Raw genomic sequence first — 13,905 nt, 5'->3', positions numbered from 1 at the left:
CTGGCCCACCATCAAGATGCCCTTCTTCAGCACTAATTCCTGGAGATGATCGAGGGGCAGGGAAGGACCCAAGACAGAAGCCTCTGTGGGAAATCACATTCATAATAAAATAAAATAAAATGAAATAAAATGAAATAAAATAAAATAAAATAAAATAAAATAAAATAAAATAAAATAAAATAAAATAAAATAATCCCCGTCTCTACTTTAGTGCAAAGGAAGACTGTTTTATCAAAAAAAATCTGAAAAAAAAAAAAAATTTCAATTCCCTTGCATTAGAGGCAGAAAATCTGTTATAATGTTTTAATTGCAGATAAATGTCTACAGTTTGAAGGATATTTAAACTTAGACTTAAAATGACGGTCTCTGGCAAAATATGCTTTGGTATAAATAGTTTTACTTCCAGCCCGTCCTCCCAACTGGCAAACATTCAACTGATGGCAGAGAATAACTGATAGGTCCATTATACAGTCAAAGCTTGATCACTGCTGGGAAATTAACAATAAATGTATATATACAATGCATATAAAAAAATAATATTTGCCTATATATTTGGTTTACTTTGTCACAGTCATGCTAAAATTATGGTTTCCTGAGTAAATTATAGGAAACATAGGGTTTTACTTATAGTGGATGAACTAGTACTTTGCTTTTATGGATTGGGGTTTCAAAACCAACAGTTGTGGAATAAATGTCTGTGAAAAAATATTTCATTTCAAAAAATATATATTATTGTGCAATGGTAAGAGACAAAGTGTCACAAAAAGAGCCTAAAATTGAGGCATTCTAATGTAGTGCAGGAAGACTATCGGTATAATATTCTTAATTGTGTATTAAATAAAAGTAAAATCCAAAGCAACTTCCTCCTACTTCGATATTCAATGAAAACATGACAGCCTATTATTCTAAAATGGGAATCAAAGTGGAAGACATCAAGAAAGAAACAAAAAGTGCCCTTACAATAACTAGTCATAACAACAACATTTAAATCTCAGACAAATGCCGTAGCTGCCATGTGTCAAATCAATGAAATATAAACTAACATTACATACAAATAGAAACACAACAATAGAGATGCGCCAGTGAGATGAGCTGCTACAAAGAGATCCGCATCATAACCAAGAGTGTCCAATTACAGGGTAGGGGAACATATATATATATATATATGTGTGTGTGTGTGTGTGTGTGTGTATAAATAAATAAATACAATGTCAAAAATGTGTGCAGGGGGAGTGACGAGCTTACCAAAATATGTGACTGTGTGGAATACCTCAAGCAAAGTGGTAAAAAGGATGGTACATCCAACCGCTGGACGTCCCTGTTTTACTTCTACATAATCTAGGCTTCACACAGTTTTCTAGGACAACACATCGACATTGTTAGAACACTGGACCAAAACCAAACCCATAGAGAAATTGCTGGTTTTCACTATGTTAAATGGCTCTGGTCGTTCATTGAATAGGTTCTTCTTTCGTCCGTGCCACATCCCTCCACCGTGCTTACTGAAAACCAGTACATTTGGTACACTTCTAAGCATAAATAACAAAAGCTAAACTGTAATTTGGCTGCCATCATCAAACTGCAACAGAGCCACTGGTACAAGGCCTCACACTATCGGTGTGATGTCTGTGCATTCCTAATAAAATCAAACAAATTATAACAATTCAGTTCAGCCCTGCCTTCAGCAATCTAAACATGAGTCCCAGAAGCATCAAAGAGGGTTTAGTCTCCCTTGATGGGACTTGGCAAAGCCTCTTGGCTGAGGAGTCAAGCTATGTTTTGACAGAGAAGGCGATTTGGACCAAATGTTGATGCAGCTCTTTGAATGAAAACTGTGGAAGAAGATTTCCTTGGCTGTAATATAAAAGGAAGTGGGTTTGAAGTCCTTATGCAAATCCTCATTGCTGACATGAGAAAAGCAATTAGTCTGCATTAGTACAAACGATGCACAATGAGGAACAATGTACCTGGAAATACTCCTCATCCAGAATCCTAGTGCCGAACACGGTGATACCGTTGGCACTGATGGATGATTGGTCACTTCTGGGGAGCGGCTTGGTGATCTTCTTCTTACAGTCTACAATGATGGTGACTGTCTTTTTCTCCACACTGATGGCCACGCGGTGCCACCTGTTCCAGGGCAGAAAACAATAACAGGGCCAAAGGTCATTCATGGTGCTAATTTAGATTTACAAGAAGTTGGAAAAATAACATCACATGTAAACCATTGTTACTGTATGCTAGTTCCATTTAAAGGAGAGCTTTAGGTTGACAGATCATGCTTGAGTGTATATGTCTTACTAAAAATCTTTAGTGGGGTCAGTTTTAAGACCAGTATAGATGTACCAGGTACAAAACAGCAATTGCTCAAGATAATGTGAAAAAAACAGAATCACGTATCATATACCACAATTGACAACAGCTACGGGTGCAAAGAGCTAACCAGGGTCACACGTGAGTCTGACACCTCCTTCTTCTCTGGACCGTTTACCACTGCACTTAAGAGCGATTGCATACCAGGCAGCAGTGGACCACATTCCTGCCCCCACACTTTGGCCCTGTTTAACACGGGATTACACTCATTAAACTCCAAACTTAATCCTCCTTCTGGGTTACTCGGCATGACAGACATGGTGAACATTGTGAAAAGTGTGTGTCAGGATTCAGGAAGGCTTGCTTTGCCAGAACAGGAGACACACAGTCAAAACATTGTTCTGAGATGGAAGATGAGACTTGGCACCGCAGCGCTGGAAATTTAAGAGGCATTTATCACTGGTGCTGATAGCAATCTGATCACTTCATATTAATCTCTACCATACCCTTTTATCAAATTGTTGAAGTCCTTCAGACACGACCATGAGGACACATTCCGGGGCGAGTAAGCGCTTAAAAGAAAACGAACGTGCAACACTCTTGAGGATAAGCTGTGCGGCAGGAAGGATTACGTATCACCTCATATGGTGAGCAAATAAACATTGACTTCAAAAGGTTGAAATAACTTTGTCAACCCCTTGGATTACATTATGGTTAGAAGGAAATGCAGAAAATTGCATTTGAAAGTGAATATGCAACATTAACTTTTTTGCGAAAATATTTAAAGATCTTACTTAGGCTACAGCTAGCTGATTACCATGTAAAGCTTCACTTCACTTGAGGAAACATATTGACATAAATGCTCTTTTTCCATATTAATATTGTTATTGTGTGTCCCTCTACAACATTGACTTTCAGCTTTTGGTTAAAAATGAACATCCAAAAGCTGAACAGAGAGCTGTGGTCATTGGAGATTTAGGCTACATCCACACTAATAAGTTTTTAAAAGAAAAACAATCTCCCTCTGGGCGAACATTTTACTAGTTTCAGAAATAATCTCTGTCCATACAAACATGCTGCAAAATGTATGCTCATTCACGTACACTGGGCATTTGCGTGCCGGTGAAAACAGGAAGAAGGGGCTTGGTTGCTTGGTTACAGTAAAAAAAAAAAAAAGGTCACAAAGAACAACAATAACAAAAAGTACGGCCAGAGATTTCTGCGCTCGACACAATGGGGTTGTAGAAATGTCATTGAACATAACAGAAAAATAGATTTACACAATGGACTGTACTGTGGCCAGTGATGGTCCACACCAAATAAAAGTTTGATTCAATAAAATCATACCCAGAAGTGAAATGGAATAAAACTCAATCACTGGATCTCATCTGGTAATGTCGGTTTCAGGCTCATCTTCAAAACAAAAAAAGTTCATGATATTGATATCAAAGTGCAAAAGTAGAATCATGAGAACTGCAAAAGTTGACATGCGTCCATCCGCCGTAACTGCAAACCTGCTAAATCTCAAACCTGCAGCCCATCTGCAGAAAAAAAATCAATGTGGCCGTGTTATGACTTCCCCAAAGAGTTCAGAAACAGAGTAAAAAGGGAAAATAATTGAAATGGTATAGGATGGTGCAAATGATGCATTTCTCAGCAAGTGTTTATTTATTTTCCCTTATCCCTGCACTTGGGTTAATGTCACCTACGGCAAAGCTCTTAGTGAGAGCTTGAGGATTTCTGAACCTGGGAGCAAATAATCGCGTTTATGCTAAAAGGTAAGACACTCTGTTTCTGGTTGGGTTAAGTAATCCGGGGGGGGTAAAGAGGAAGTTTAGGACTGCCTCCCCATGACTCCTCGCTCCCTCCCCCGCCCCTAAAATAACAGAGGCAGTGAGTTCATAGATGAGGTCAGGTTGCCCATAGCAGTCCCTGCTGTGCCCCAATAATCCAGTTTCTCCCTGTCTCTGGCCTGTCTCTGGGCTCTCAAACCCCTGATGAGATGAATAATCCAATGATGAGCACCTGCGGTGCAACAATAGGAAGATCTGGACTGTTTTCATGCTTTTACCGCGAGGGAACACGCCAGGGGAAATCGCAATGTTCTTCGCTTCTAAATCTAGACTGTTAATAAAGTCTCTCCACGTTTACAGTAGAGGAACCCTCCGAGCCAGTTGTTCCTGTGAAATCAATACATTTATCAATAGCAGAATAGAACGTAGAATGAAATTAAAACATTATTGATAGACCACAGTGTCCCGAAGCAGGGGTATTATTAAAGCAGCTTCTGTGCAAGATTGTCCTGGTTAACAACATCAAGAGAGGGCAGCGTTTTTTTTTTTTTTTGTTTCTTGGCAACCATCAATGATCCCCCATAAGGTGCCTGCACTTCAAACTTCCCCGCTCTTCACTTCTGTCCTCACGGCGAATCTAAAAGTGTGGATGTTTATTATAACGTTACTATAGAATTGCGTGTTCAAGATTTGACATACTTTCCATCAGCAAGATTGAAGGAGCGGAAAAGGGGGTAGTCCTCTGGGGCCGGCTTTCCTGTCTGATCCTCATAGAGGAAGACAGGTGAGCGTCCCACCTCGACACCCAACTGCTGGACACCCTGCTCATTGTAAATGGACAGCAGGAAGGACTGGAGGCCAGACTTGGGGCGCATCGTGGTCAGGATAGAGAAGTCCTCTGGGAAAATACCTTCTGCATGACCGAAAGAGGGAGAGTGGATGGGAAAAGGTGAAAAGCTAGATCACTGTGTTTGCGGTCACTTCCCGCATTACATAATGTCATTTTCTTCACAATGAAAAGCCTTTTGGCTACATAACAAGTAACTTTGCTTACCACTAGCGTGACAAAATAATCCCATAAGACAGTAAGATTTCAAATATCAACATTTTTCAGTTTGACCCAGTCCTCTATCTTAATTTCTACCAAAGGAAGTGAAGAGGTCGGTTAAAATAGTAATGTGGATAATAAACATAAAATATAAGACTTGCAAAGTGTAGAGGATTTCTTCAAGTGAGTTTAAAAATTGCAAATAACACCAACATATATAAATCTATAGCGAAATATTACTTTTGTTTGGATCGACGACACTTTGATTTACTTTGATTTGAAATAGTGATCTTACCAGGAAAAAACTGTGAGGTGGGGGCACTGATCTGGACCTGCTTGGCAACTCTGTAAGCTGTGTCCGGCTTGGATGCTCTTCGGTTTGTGCAAAATCCTGATGTTGTCGTCACTCCTTCAGGGGAACTTTGAAAATCTAATACTTTAAGCACATCCACTGGCTGTGCTGTTAAGAGACAGACAAGAGTTCAGTTAGGACCTTTTTTTTTTTTAGTAATTACCAGCATTTGATATCAAATGTGTTTTTGTTCAATCGCACTGTTCCAATGAATGTTCAGTTAAGTAAAGACAGAGCAGTGACCGAGCTGCAACACGATTGGATACCACAACACAAAGTCGTGTTGTGCAATCGTGGGATCAGTTTCTCACAAGTCACTGTTTTATGACAAATGAAAAAAGACAAGGATGACTAAACTTATTAAGCCATTGGATTCTTCAGAGAACAAGCCAAAGTCATGCTACGATTTGTTGTGCATCGTCAAAAAGGTGCGATATAACTTGTCAAACAATCATTACTAACATCGTAGACTTTGCACACAGAAGACAAGACAGCCTCATAATAACTTTTCTGGAATATAATTTTACACAACAATCCATCACCAGTTGGCACCTATCCCAACTGTCGGGATTGGAAATGACGCCGCTCTGTTGCTCTCGCCTGAAAGGATATTTCTCCGTCAAGGCGAACCGTCGCGCATCGTGAACAAAGTGATTTTTTCTTCCAACACCTGGGTAGGTTTACCTTGATATAAAAGTCCCCTGAGTTTTCTGCTCTCTTCACTGCTATGCGCTTCACATAAAGGAGTCAGTGTGGTCCAGTAGTGCCCACTATGACCCCTGAGAAAGCATTATAGTCAAACTTCCTCAAAACACCTTCTCTGTATAAATTAATACCTGATCCTGAAGCACACTGGACTCATGTGTTCCATGTTTTATATATAAACCCGACCACAGACGAACTATATTCTTGAGAAAATGTTAAAAAAATTATGTTATTTCACTGCACAAGTCTGGCAATGTCTGACTAAAATGGGCAATACAATGGCAGACTGTGAATTGTAATAACACTAATCTGTTTTCTTAGGGTAAATAAGCAAGCCGAGATAGTCTGAAAGCATCGACAAGCCTTCCTGGCAGCTCCAAAGCCACTATTTTGTTTGGCATGGACGTGTCAGTTCCCCCTAAAGTTTTATCAACTTCTCACTTCAAGGGTATTTAAAAAAAAAAAAAGGCCTCATGTCATTCTTAATAGTCTCCAGTCAACACCATCCAGCTGTGGCCAAAAGGTGCAAATCAGAATACTAGAATACTGCATGATAATAGCCAGAAAGGTCCTTGTTCCGACTTGTTCCGCACCGTTCATATAGATGAATCACTAGATTGTCAGTGCAGATATTCTGCACTATTTGAGCTTGCCTTGGACATATGAGACACCAGTTTGACAGCTGTGGAATATCGCACCGCTGGAGAATTTTACCAACAAACAAAAAAGGCATGATAAATGAGCCTTTTGAGACATGATTTTGCTCGAGCCCTGCTGCTGAGGACCGGAACCTTTTCAATTAAATTCTCACTTATTGAAAAGTATAGAAGGTCAGCTGCGAAATATATAATCCCTTGATCATTCTTCATGGCAAGGAAAGGGTATTTATAAGCACTGTCATTTATCTATCACCGCAACATTCTCCAAATTGATTCTGAATGGGGACAGGAAACCAGACACAGACTAATGATATCCAGATTAAAAAAAAAACAAGATATGACGCTGAGAGTAAAGTCAGTAAACTGTTTCTTAGAAGGAATTCCAACGCTGAGGATAACTCGGCCTTTCTTGTGACGGGCAAAGGATGAACCAGCTACTTACTTTGGAGAGTGAACTGAGGCCGTCTTTGTGAGCTCCTGCGGAGCTGCTCTCAGTTCAAACTCCAGGATTCATATGTTCCAGATGTGGCAATTTAGCCAGGCTGCGACCCTCGCACCGAGGTGCTGAGAAAAGGTCAGTACTGGACAATTTATTAAGGCAGCGCAATGAGTGTTTTGAGGTTTTAAGGGTGCAGCTGATGAGCCGGTGTGACTTTGCCCGGCTGGGCTAAGCAAACAGGCCGTATAGCTCCCAGCACACCACAACTCAGGTGACATGTAAGGAGAGAGAGCTCTCTAATAGTGTGGAGGACAGCACTCCTCCCTAAAAGGCAAGACTTCCTCTATTGCTAAGTCCCCCAGGCATCATTATGCAAATTGTAGTGGCACGAGGATAAGGGAGGGGCAATTATAGCATAAAGACACGGATGGATTGATTTGATATTATTATCGCGTTCGCAGGTGTAGTTTGCTTTAAGCACTGTTTTCCAACCCATTTGGTAACAACATCCGTCTGACTGGAGCCAAAAATGCTGCCTCGGCTCCTTTCTTGTCGTACAGTACGCAGAAACCGGAGGCATCCTGCTATCATCAACACGCCGATCGTTTTTAAGCAACGCATCTATGCAGAAAGGTGAAATTGACTGGTAAACGGAGGAGGACCTTTTCACCTGCAGCTCCCTGAGACTCTAATAATATCTTCAGCAAGAATGTGTCTCCTGTCTATATACCCCCACCCCTCCAACCCCCCCTTACTCTCCCTCACCTTCCACCATGCTGTTGGCTAAAACAAGACACCTTTATGCCGGTGTCATAGCGCACAGCCTTCACTGAGACAACCCAGTTTTGTTTCTTTTTCCGTCCTTTCTCTTATCAACACGTTCAGGTTTTCTCTCATTTACCGTGCGACGCCACATCGATAACAAGGCGATAACAACATATTGTTTAAACTTCTCCCGGACAGACAACTTATTCAGAACCCTTTCATGAAACATGGGATCCCTCTCTCAGAGGCTCAGAAACTCGATTGCACGAGGAGCAAGAGGAGGGATTGATATCCATATGATTCAGCATGGGCTATTAATAGGTGGCGTTTCAAAAGGTGCTGCAAGGAGTTGATTAGCTGATGTTCCTGCTTGAGCACCATAAGGCAGAGGACTCTGAAAATGCTAGCTTTGTCTTCAGGAATGCACATCTGAGCTCGCACCCTGGGGGCTGAGAAAACGTGTCAGTACATTGCTAGATGGAGAAGGAGCCCCGCAGAAACAGCTTGTCGTGGAGAACTTGGAAGGAACCGACTGGGACAAAAGGAAACAAAGTCCCTGCCAACTTCTCTTTTTTTTTTCTCTTTCTCTCAAGTGTGCTATGTTTTGTTTGTTGCCGCTGCCGTTGTATCACATCTGAATCAAAGGGTTGTGCGGCTTTTTAGAATTAAGCAAATGTCTACCGGCCAAAGTCCATCGTGGGGGTCCCGTAGGGGTCGAGCATATCGTCTATCTACTCATGCATCTGGCTTCATCTATGAATTAAGCATTAAAGCTGTGTAATGCTGAACCCTGTGACTTGTAGCCATTATGGCTGCAGGCTCGCCCTCATATGCATCCCTGTTCTTTGAAGGCTTTGAAATCATAGGGAAGTGCAACAAGGACCATCATCAAATAACTGCTCAGTACTTAGAGGGGAAACATTCCCACAGGTCACACACAGCTCAGCCTTGTCCTGCAGCCAAACAAACATCTAAGCGTAAAAGATGAGGGGAAGAGCTGGGCACCAGAGGAGGCGTGTGAGTGTGCGTGCGTGTGCGCGCGTGTGCCCGTGCAGTGGGCCAGCTTTTGGCCTTCAGTGTGGACCAGGGCAGTGCGGAGATAGGGTCGACCTGCATGCCCACTGAGCCCCCTGCAGGCACCGACAGCTCTGACATCCGCGCATGGCTTTGGAGGGATGTCATCTTTACAAACAAGTCAGTTAACTGTCCACTTCCTGTGACAGAACGGCATGCGTCCATCATCTCTAAAACACCCTTATAGAATAAAATCTTCATATCATTCAATGAAATCACAAATTATCAAAATCAGATGTCCCCCTGAGGGACCATCATCCATCCTGGCCATCCGTGTCCACATCCACCCGGCGGACCACGAAGTGTTTCGCGCATACCAGCGGTTTTAGGATGAATTGAATCGGGAGACGCGTTTTCTGCGCACTGAGCCGACGCTCACCATTCATGCGTAAAAGTCCCTCGCGGCAAATCGCGTTTTTTTTTTTGAAACTGTTTGTTTTTTAATCCAAGAAAAATACGTGGAGAATCAAGAAACACAGACGAACTATCAAGAGAATGCGCTTTTACAACACTCTGCCAGTCTTACTGTAACAAAGTGAGTAATCCTTTATTATATATGAACACGGAGGAATCCAAACGGTTTTGGTGCAAGAAAAAAAAATCGATCTGTGACCAGGTAAATGTGATAGTAACCCTCTTTGCCAGGCGACCACCCAGGCGCAGAAACGTGTATTACAGTAACTGTTGGCCCCTCCAAACCATTCTTACCTGCTCTGACACTGGTAGCCTGTAGAACCAGGGTTAAAGTGATCAATGACGTTACAGTGGAATCCATAAGCCACCTTTTCGTTTTCCACCTTGTGGACCACCTTTGCATCTCCATGGTCCGCAAGTGAATCAAACTTCAGGGTGACTTCAGGTGGTTTAAAGTGACGTTCCTTCCACAATCCCAAGTGACGATGGAAACTGTCCTACAAAAAAGCCATAAGTGAGGAGTTTAAGCCTCTTTTCACAGCCGCCACGAGGCCCCCCGGTCGTCCCTCTCGGTGCCCAGCCTTCCCAGAGAAGGTAGTCGGGCTTTAACCAAAACGCGCAGAGTGTAGGTCGGTACACTTGGCGAGTCCACGGGCAGGAGGGGTGGGTAAGCTCCACAAACCAGAGCCACGATTACAGGGAAATGACAAGGGAACCAGCCCCCGATTAGCAAATCACGGGGCTGGAAATTTTCCTCCGGGTCCACCCATCAGTTTAATGCGCCCCGACTCACTCCGGAGTGCGTCTGAGGAAAAGAGGAAAAAAAAAAAAGGTGAAACAAAAGCGCGACGGACAAAAGTACTCATCCAATATCGCCGATGTCCAAGTGTGGATCACTCCCAGGGAGATAAAAAGCATGCAATTTGATTTCACTTAAAAAGAAATGAATGAATGAATACATCACTACATTAATACATATCTAAGTAAGAAAGAAAGACATTAAAAGAATTTTAAAAAAATCTACATAAATGTCGATTTGTTCATGTATTCATTTATGTTGTGTGAAATCAACACATTTGCATTTGCACATTATACATATATATATATATATATATATATATATATATATATATATATATATATATATATATATATATATATATATACAGTGTGTGTATATGGACATGTGTATCTATGCATATGTATACATATATACATATTTACACACATGGTGTGAGAGAGGAGAATAAAGAGCATGGAGTTGGATGCGGCAAGTTGTTTTGCTGTGGCAAATATTTTTACTGTAGATACACACATATATATATACATGCATATAAACATAACAAACAAACAAATACACACACTCATGTAAAAGAATATGATGGTCTTATTTAACAGGCTACCAACTCACACAAACATATGGCTTTAGTACAGTTGAACATGAAAGGGAGGGTTTTTAGCGAAGGGGTTGTATGGCTGCAATAAGATATGAAAAGATTAAGTAATGACAGTGAACTTTGAGAAGGGTGGATGGGTTGGGGAGGTCACTATGGGGTCATGGTGGGATACCGAGTGTTCACATTGGTGAGCAGGGTTATGATCGGGGGGGTTCGAGGTAGCCCAATATAAGTCAGACCCTCACATGGTTTATGTTTGACTTCTTCCATATATTAAAGAGACACCAGCTGCACACAGAATATAAGTCAGATGCTAAAACCTGAAAAACAGGTGGCGAAGAACCTACATGAGAAGCTCTGTAGCCCAAATCCTCAGCACTTCATTCAGCATGAATTATAGGTAAGGCTCCAGCATCAAAGTGCACTAAACACTAGATTTCATGTTTTTTCTTTTGTTTTCTTTCATTCCCTGGTTTTATGCTGAACTGATATCAGTTTGTCTTGGATGTCCGTGGTAGTCATTTGCTCCTCATGGCATATTTACAAAATATCGGGATACTTCTCTGCTCTTGCACATCCCAGTTGACCAGTGAGTCAGTGAAGTGAGATAACAGTCAAACTCGGCATCATGCAAACGTATCTGCAAAGTCACATCAGGTTGAAGTTACAATTCAGTAATGGGCCATTACGTTGTGGTACCACGTAAAAGTATACATAATATTATTGTCACAAGGTTTCTGACCGAAAGTCTATCCAACAGAAAGCTTGCCAAGATGCCTTTGTGCTGTGAATGACCCTTCACCCACCTCTTGGCTGCAAAAAGACTTTCTCACTACTTTGTTACCAGATAACGTTTAATCGGTGAGGGGTTAAAAGCTTTACCAACACTCACCGAAGAAAATTGTTTAATCCAGTTATTGTGATTTTTTAAAGCCAAAACAATGTCATTTTATGTCACAACAGAGCGGTTTGACAAAATCCGAATTTTGGACTATACCCCATAGAGTGATTGCAGAAATTCTATCATATCAGAGTGTCTGAAGTAATGGCCTCTTGGAAGCTGGGATGAGCCCAGAGGACAGTCAGCTCCTTGTATCTGTGGGCTCTTGTCGATGCAGGAATGGATCCTGACCAGGCTCTGTCTGTCAGCCAGACTCACGGCTGTTTCCAGCCAAACAGTATCAGATGCTCAAGCCTGGATGTCGAGTTGCAGAAAGAACCTATTTGCCGTTGGAGACGGTTTCATGCCCATCCTGTCAAGTATCAGATATTAGGGATAAAAATATGCAGAGCTCCACTATAACCTCAACAATTGTGTCTCATGGAAAGTCAAGAAATGTGCATCGTTCCACTGAATCTTGCCTATAAAGAATTCATTTTTATAACCAGAGTTTCTACATCTTATCAGAAATATAAATTCAGTAAATGCCCAGCAGTCTTTACTTTAGACAGTCAGGTTTGCACTTCAAAGAGAGAGCGGTCTGTAGTGGATGCTAATAGGTTGAGAGAGGCAGATGGTAGCCTCAGGGGCAGTGAGGCATGACTATGACTTGAGGTTTGTGGGTTTGATTTCCTGGAGGAGGGAGGAAATCTAAATGATCAGGAAGTCATATTTGTCTTCATCCATTCATTCAAGAAACACAGCCAGGACAATCGCACTAAACTGGATGGCGGTTCCCCTTTCTGTGCTGCATTGTGTCCTGGTGAGCAGCAGTGGAAGAAAATGAAATGATATATACTGAAGCTGGTTTGTCAGAGTAGATAGGGTAAATGCAGTGTGCTGTAACAAGTTTAGTAGTGTTATTATAGGTGTCATCCTGGTTGCTGGCATGGCGGTAATATATACACAGTGATAGGCTACTGTTAAGTAGATGACTGTTGAAGGGTGTTGTATGTATGAAATTGACTGTTCTTGGAAAACAAAGGACCATTTTCTGATCTGAAGACTCAAAGTAGATCAGCCTCATGACTTCCAAATTATAAAATGATATATAATTTGTCATGTCTGTCTTAATCAATCTGAGAACTCAATAATGGATATTAAGATGTATGTTACCTCACAAAAATCACATACACACATCATGGATATCTCATTGTAAATGGACTGCAGTTATGTTAAGCACCATCATACTCACCGTCACAATCGCCCCTTCACGCTCACCCATACACGTCCATACGATAGCTTGTTGCGGAGGTGTGATAAAAGTTGCTTACACCTCCTAACACATCTTGGCGCATCATTGGGTGCATGCTGCTACTGGTCTGACATCTAGCCGATTTGTTGTAACAAAGTCCCTGCTCGCCCTTCTATTTATTGTCAATCATGAAAAAAATTAACATAACAGGTGCAAACACCAGCATTAACAGGGTAATTATTCCAATTACGTGTTAATGCCTGAGCATGCGTAGTACAGGAGGGGTAGCCTTACTACAGCCATCATGGATATAATGAATGCCACTTGAACTTTTCCAGTATGAACATGTAAAAAACCTTGGAATAAGAGTTGGTTTCAGGGAAATATATTACATCAAAGTACTTCTGAGGCTTCTTCTCGTCAACTTTGAAATAAAATTTGGGTCTCTAGCATTTGGTAAATACTTACAATTGTGACTAAACAGTGAACTTCTTAATCTATGTCTAGATAATTCCATGCATACTGTGATGGACTTCATCAGGAAATCTGTGTCTCTGAGCATCATGGCTCTTACATAGAAAAATTGTTTTATCAATTAGTGTGAAGTGACTCAAACGGTTTCGTCTAAGAGCTTGTTGCAACCATGCTTAGGCATTTGAGTGAACTGCACTCTGTCAAATCAGGCATTTAGTATTTTATTATTATGAATCCCTTTCATGAAATTGTTGCATGTAACCCATCATGGATGTACCATGATGTGTTAAGTGAGCAGCCACTTAAGAGCGCTTAGGGAGCAGTTACATGTTCAGTG

At 41.4% G+C, this 13,905-nt stretch overlaps 1 protein-coding gene across 7 annotated transcripts in view; it reads right to left on the bottom strand.

The window, feature by feature from the left end:
- col11a1a (collagen, type XI, alpha 1a) overlaps positions 1 to 10,151 on the bottom strand; it is a 72,113-nt gene extending 61,962 nt beyond the window's left edge. For all 7 annotated transcript variants that reach the window (XM_086151478.1, XM_086151481.1, XM_086151482.1 and 4 more), the window contains exons 1-4: positions 9,857 to 10,151; positions 5,450 to 5,614; positions 4,806 to 5,019; positions 1,968 to 2,130 (exon numbers count right to left, since the gene is read on the bottom strand). In XM_086151478.1, the coding sequence (XP_086007604.1) occupies positions 1,968 to 2,130; positions 4,806 to 5,019; positions 5,450 to 5,614; positions 9,857 to 9,971 (657 nt within the window). In that variant the 5' untranslated portion in view covers positions 9,972 to 10,151. The remainder of the gene's footprint in view (positions 1 to 1,967; positions 2,131 to 4,805; positions 5,020 to 5,449; positions 5,615 to 9,856) is intronic.
- Between the last annotated feature and the right edge of the window lie 3,754 nt (positions 10,152 to 13,905).

Source organism: Fistularia commersonii, chromosome 8, assembly GCF_037954325.1.
Source record: "Fistularia commersonii isolate RoL2024-O1a breed Wild chromosome 8, RoL_Fcom_v1.0, whole genome shotgun sequence".
In the NCBI taxonomy this organism is placed as follows: Eukaryota; Metazoa; Chordata; class Actinopteri; order Syngnathiformes; family Fistulariidae; genus Fistularia; species Fistularia commersonii.
This window is presented reverse-complemented; position numbering and strand designations above follow the sequence as displayed.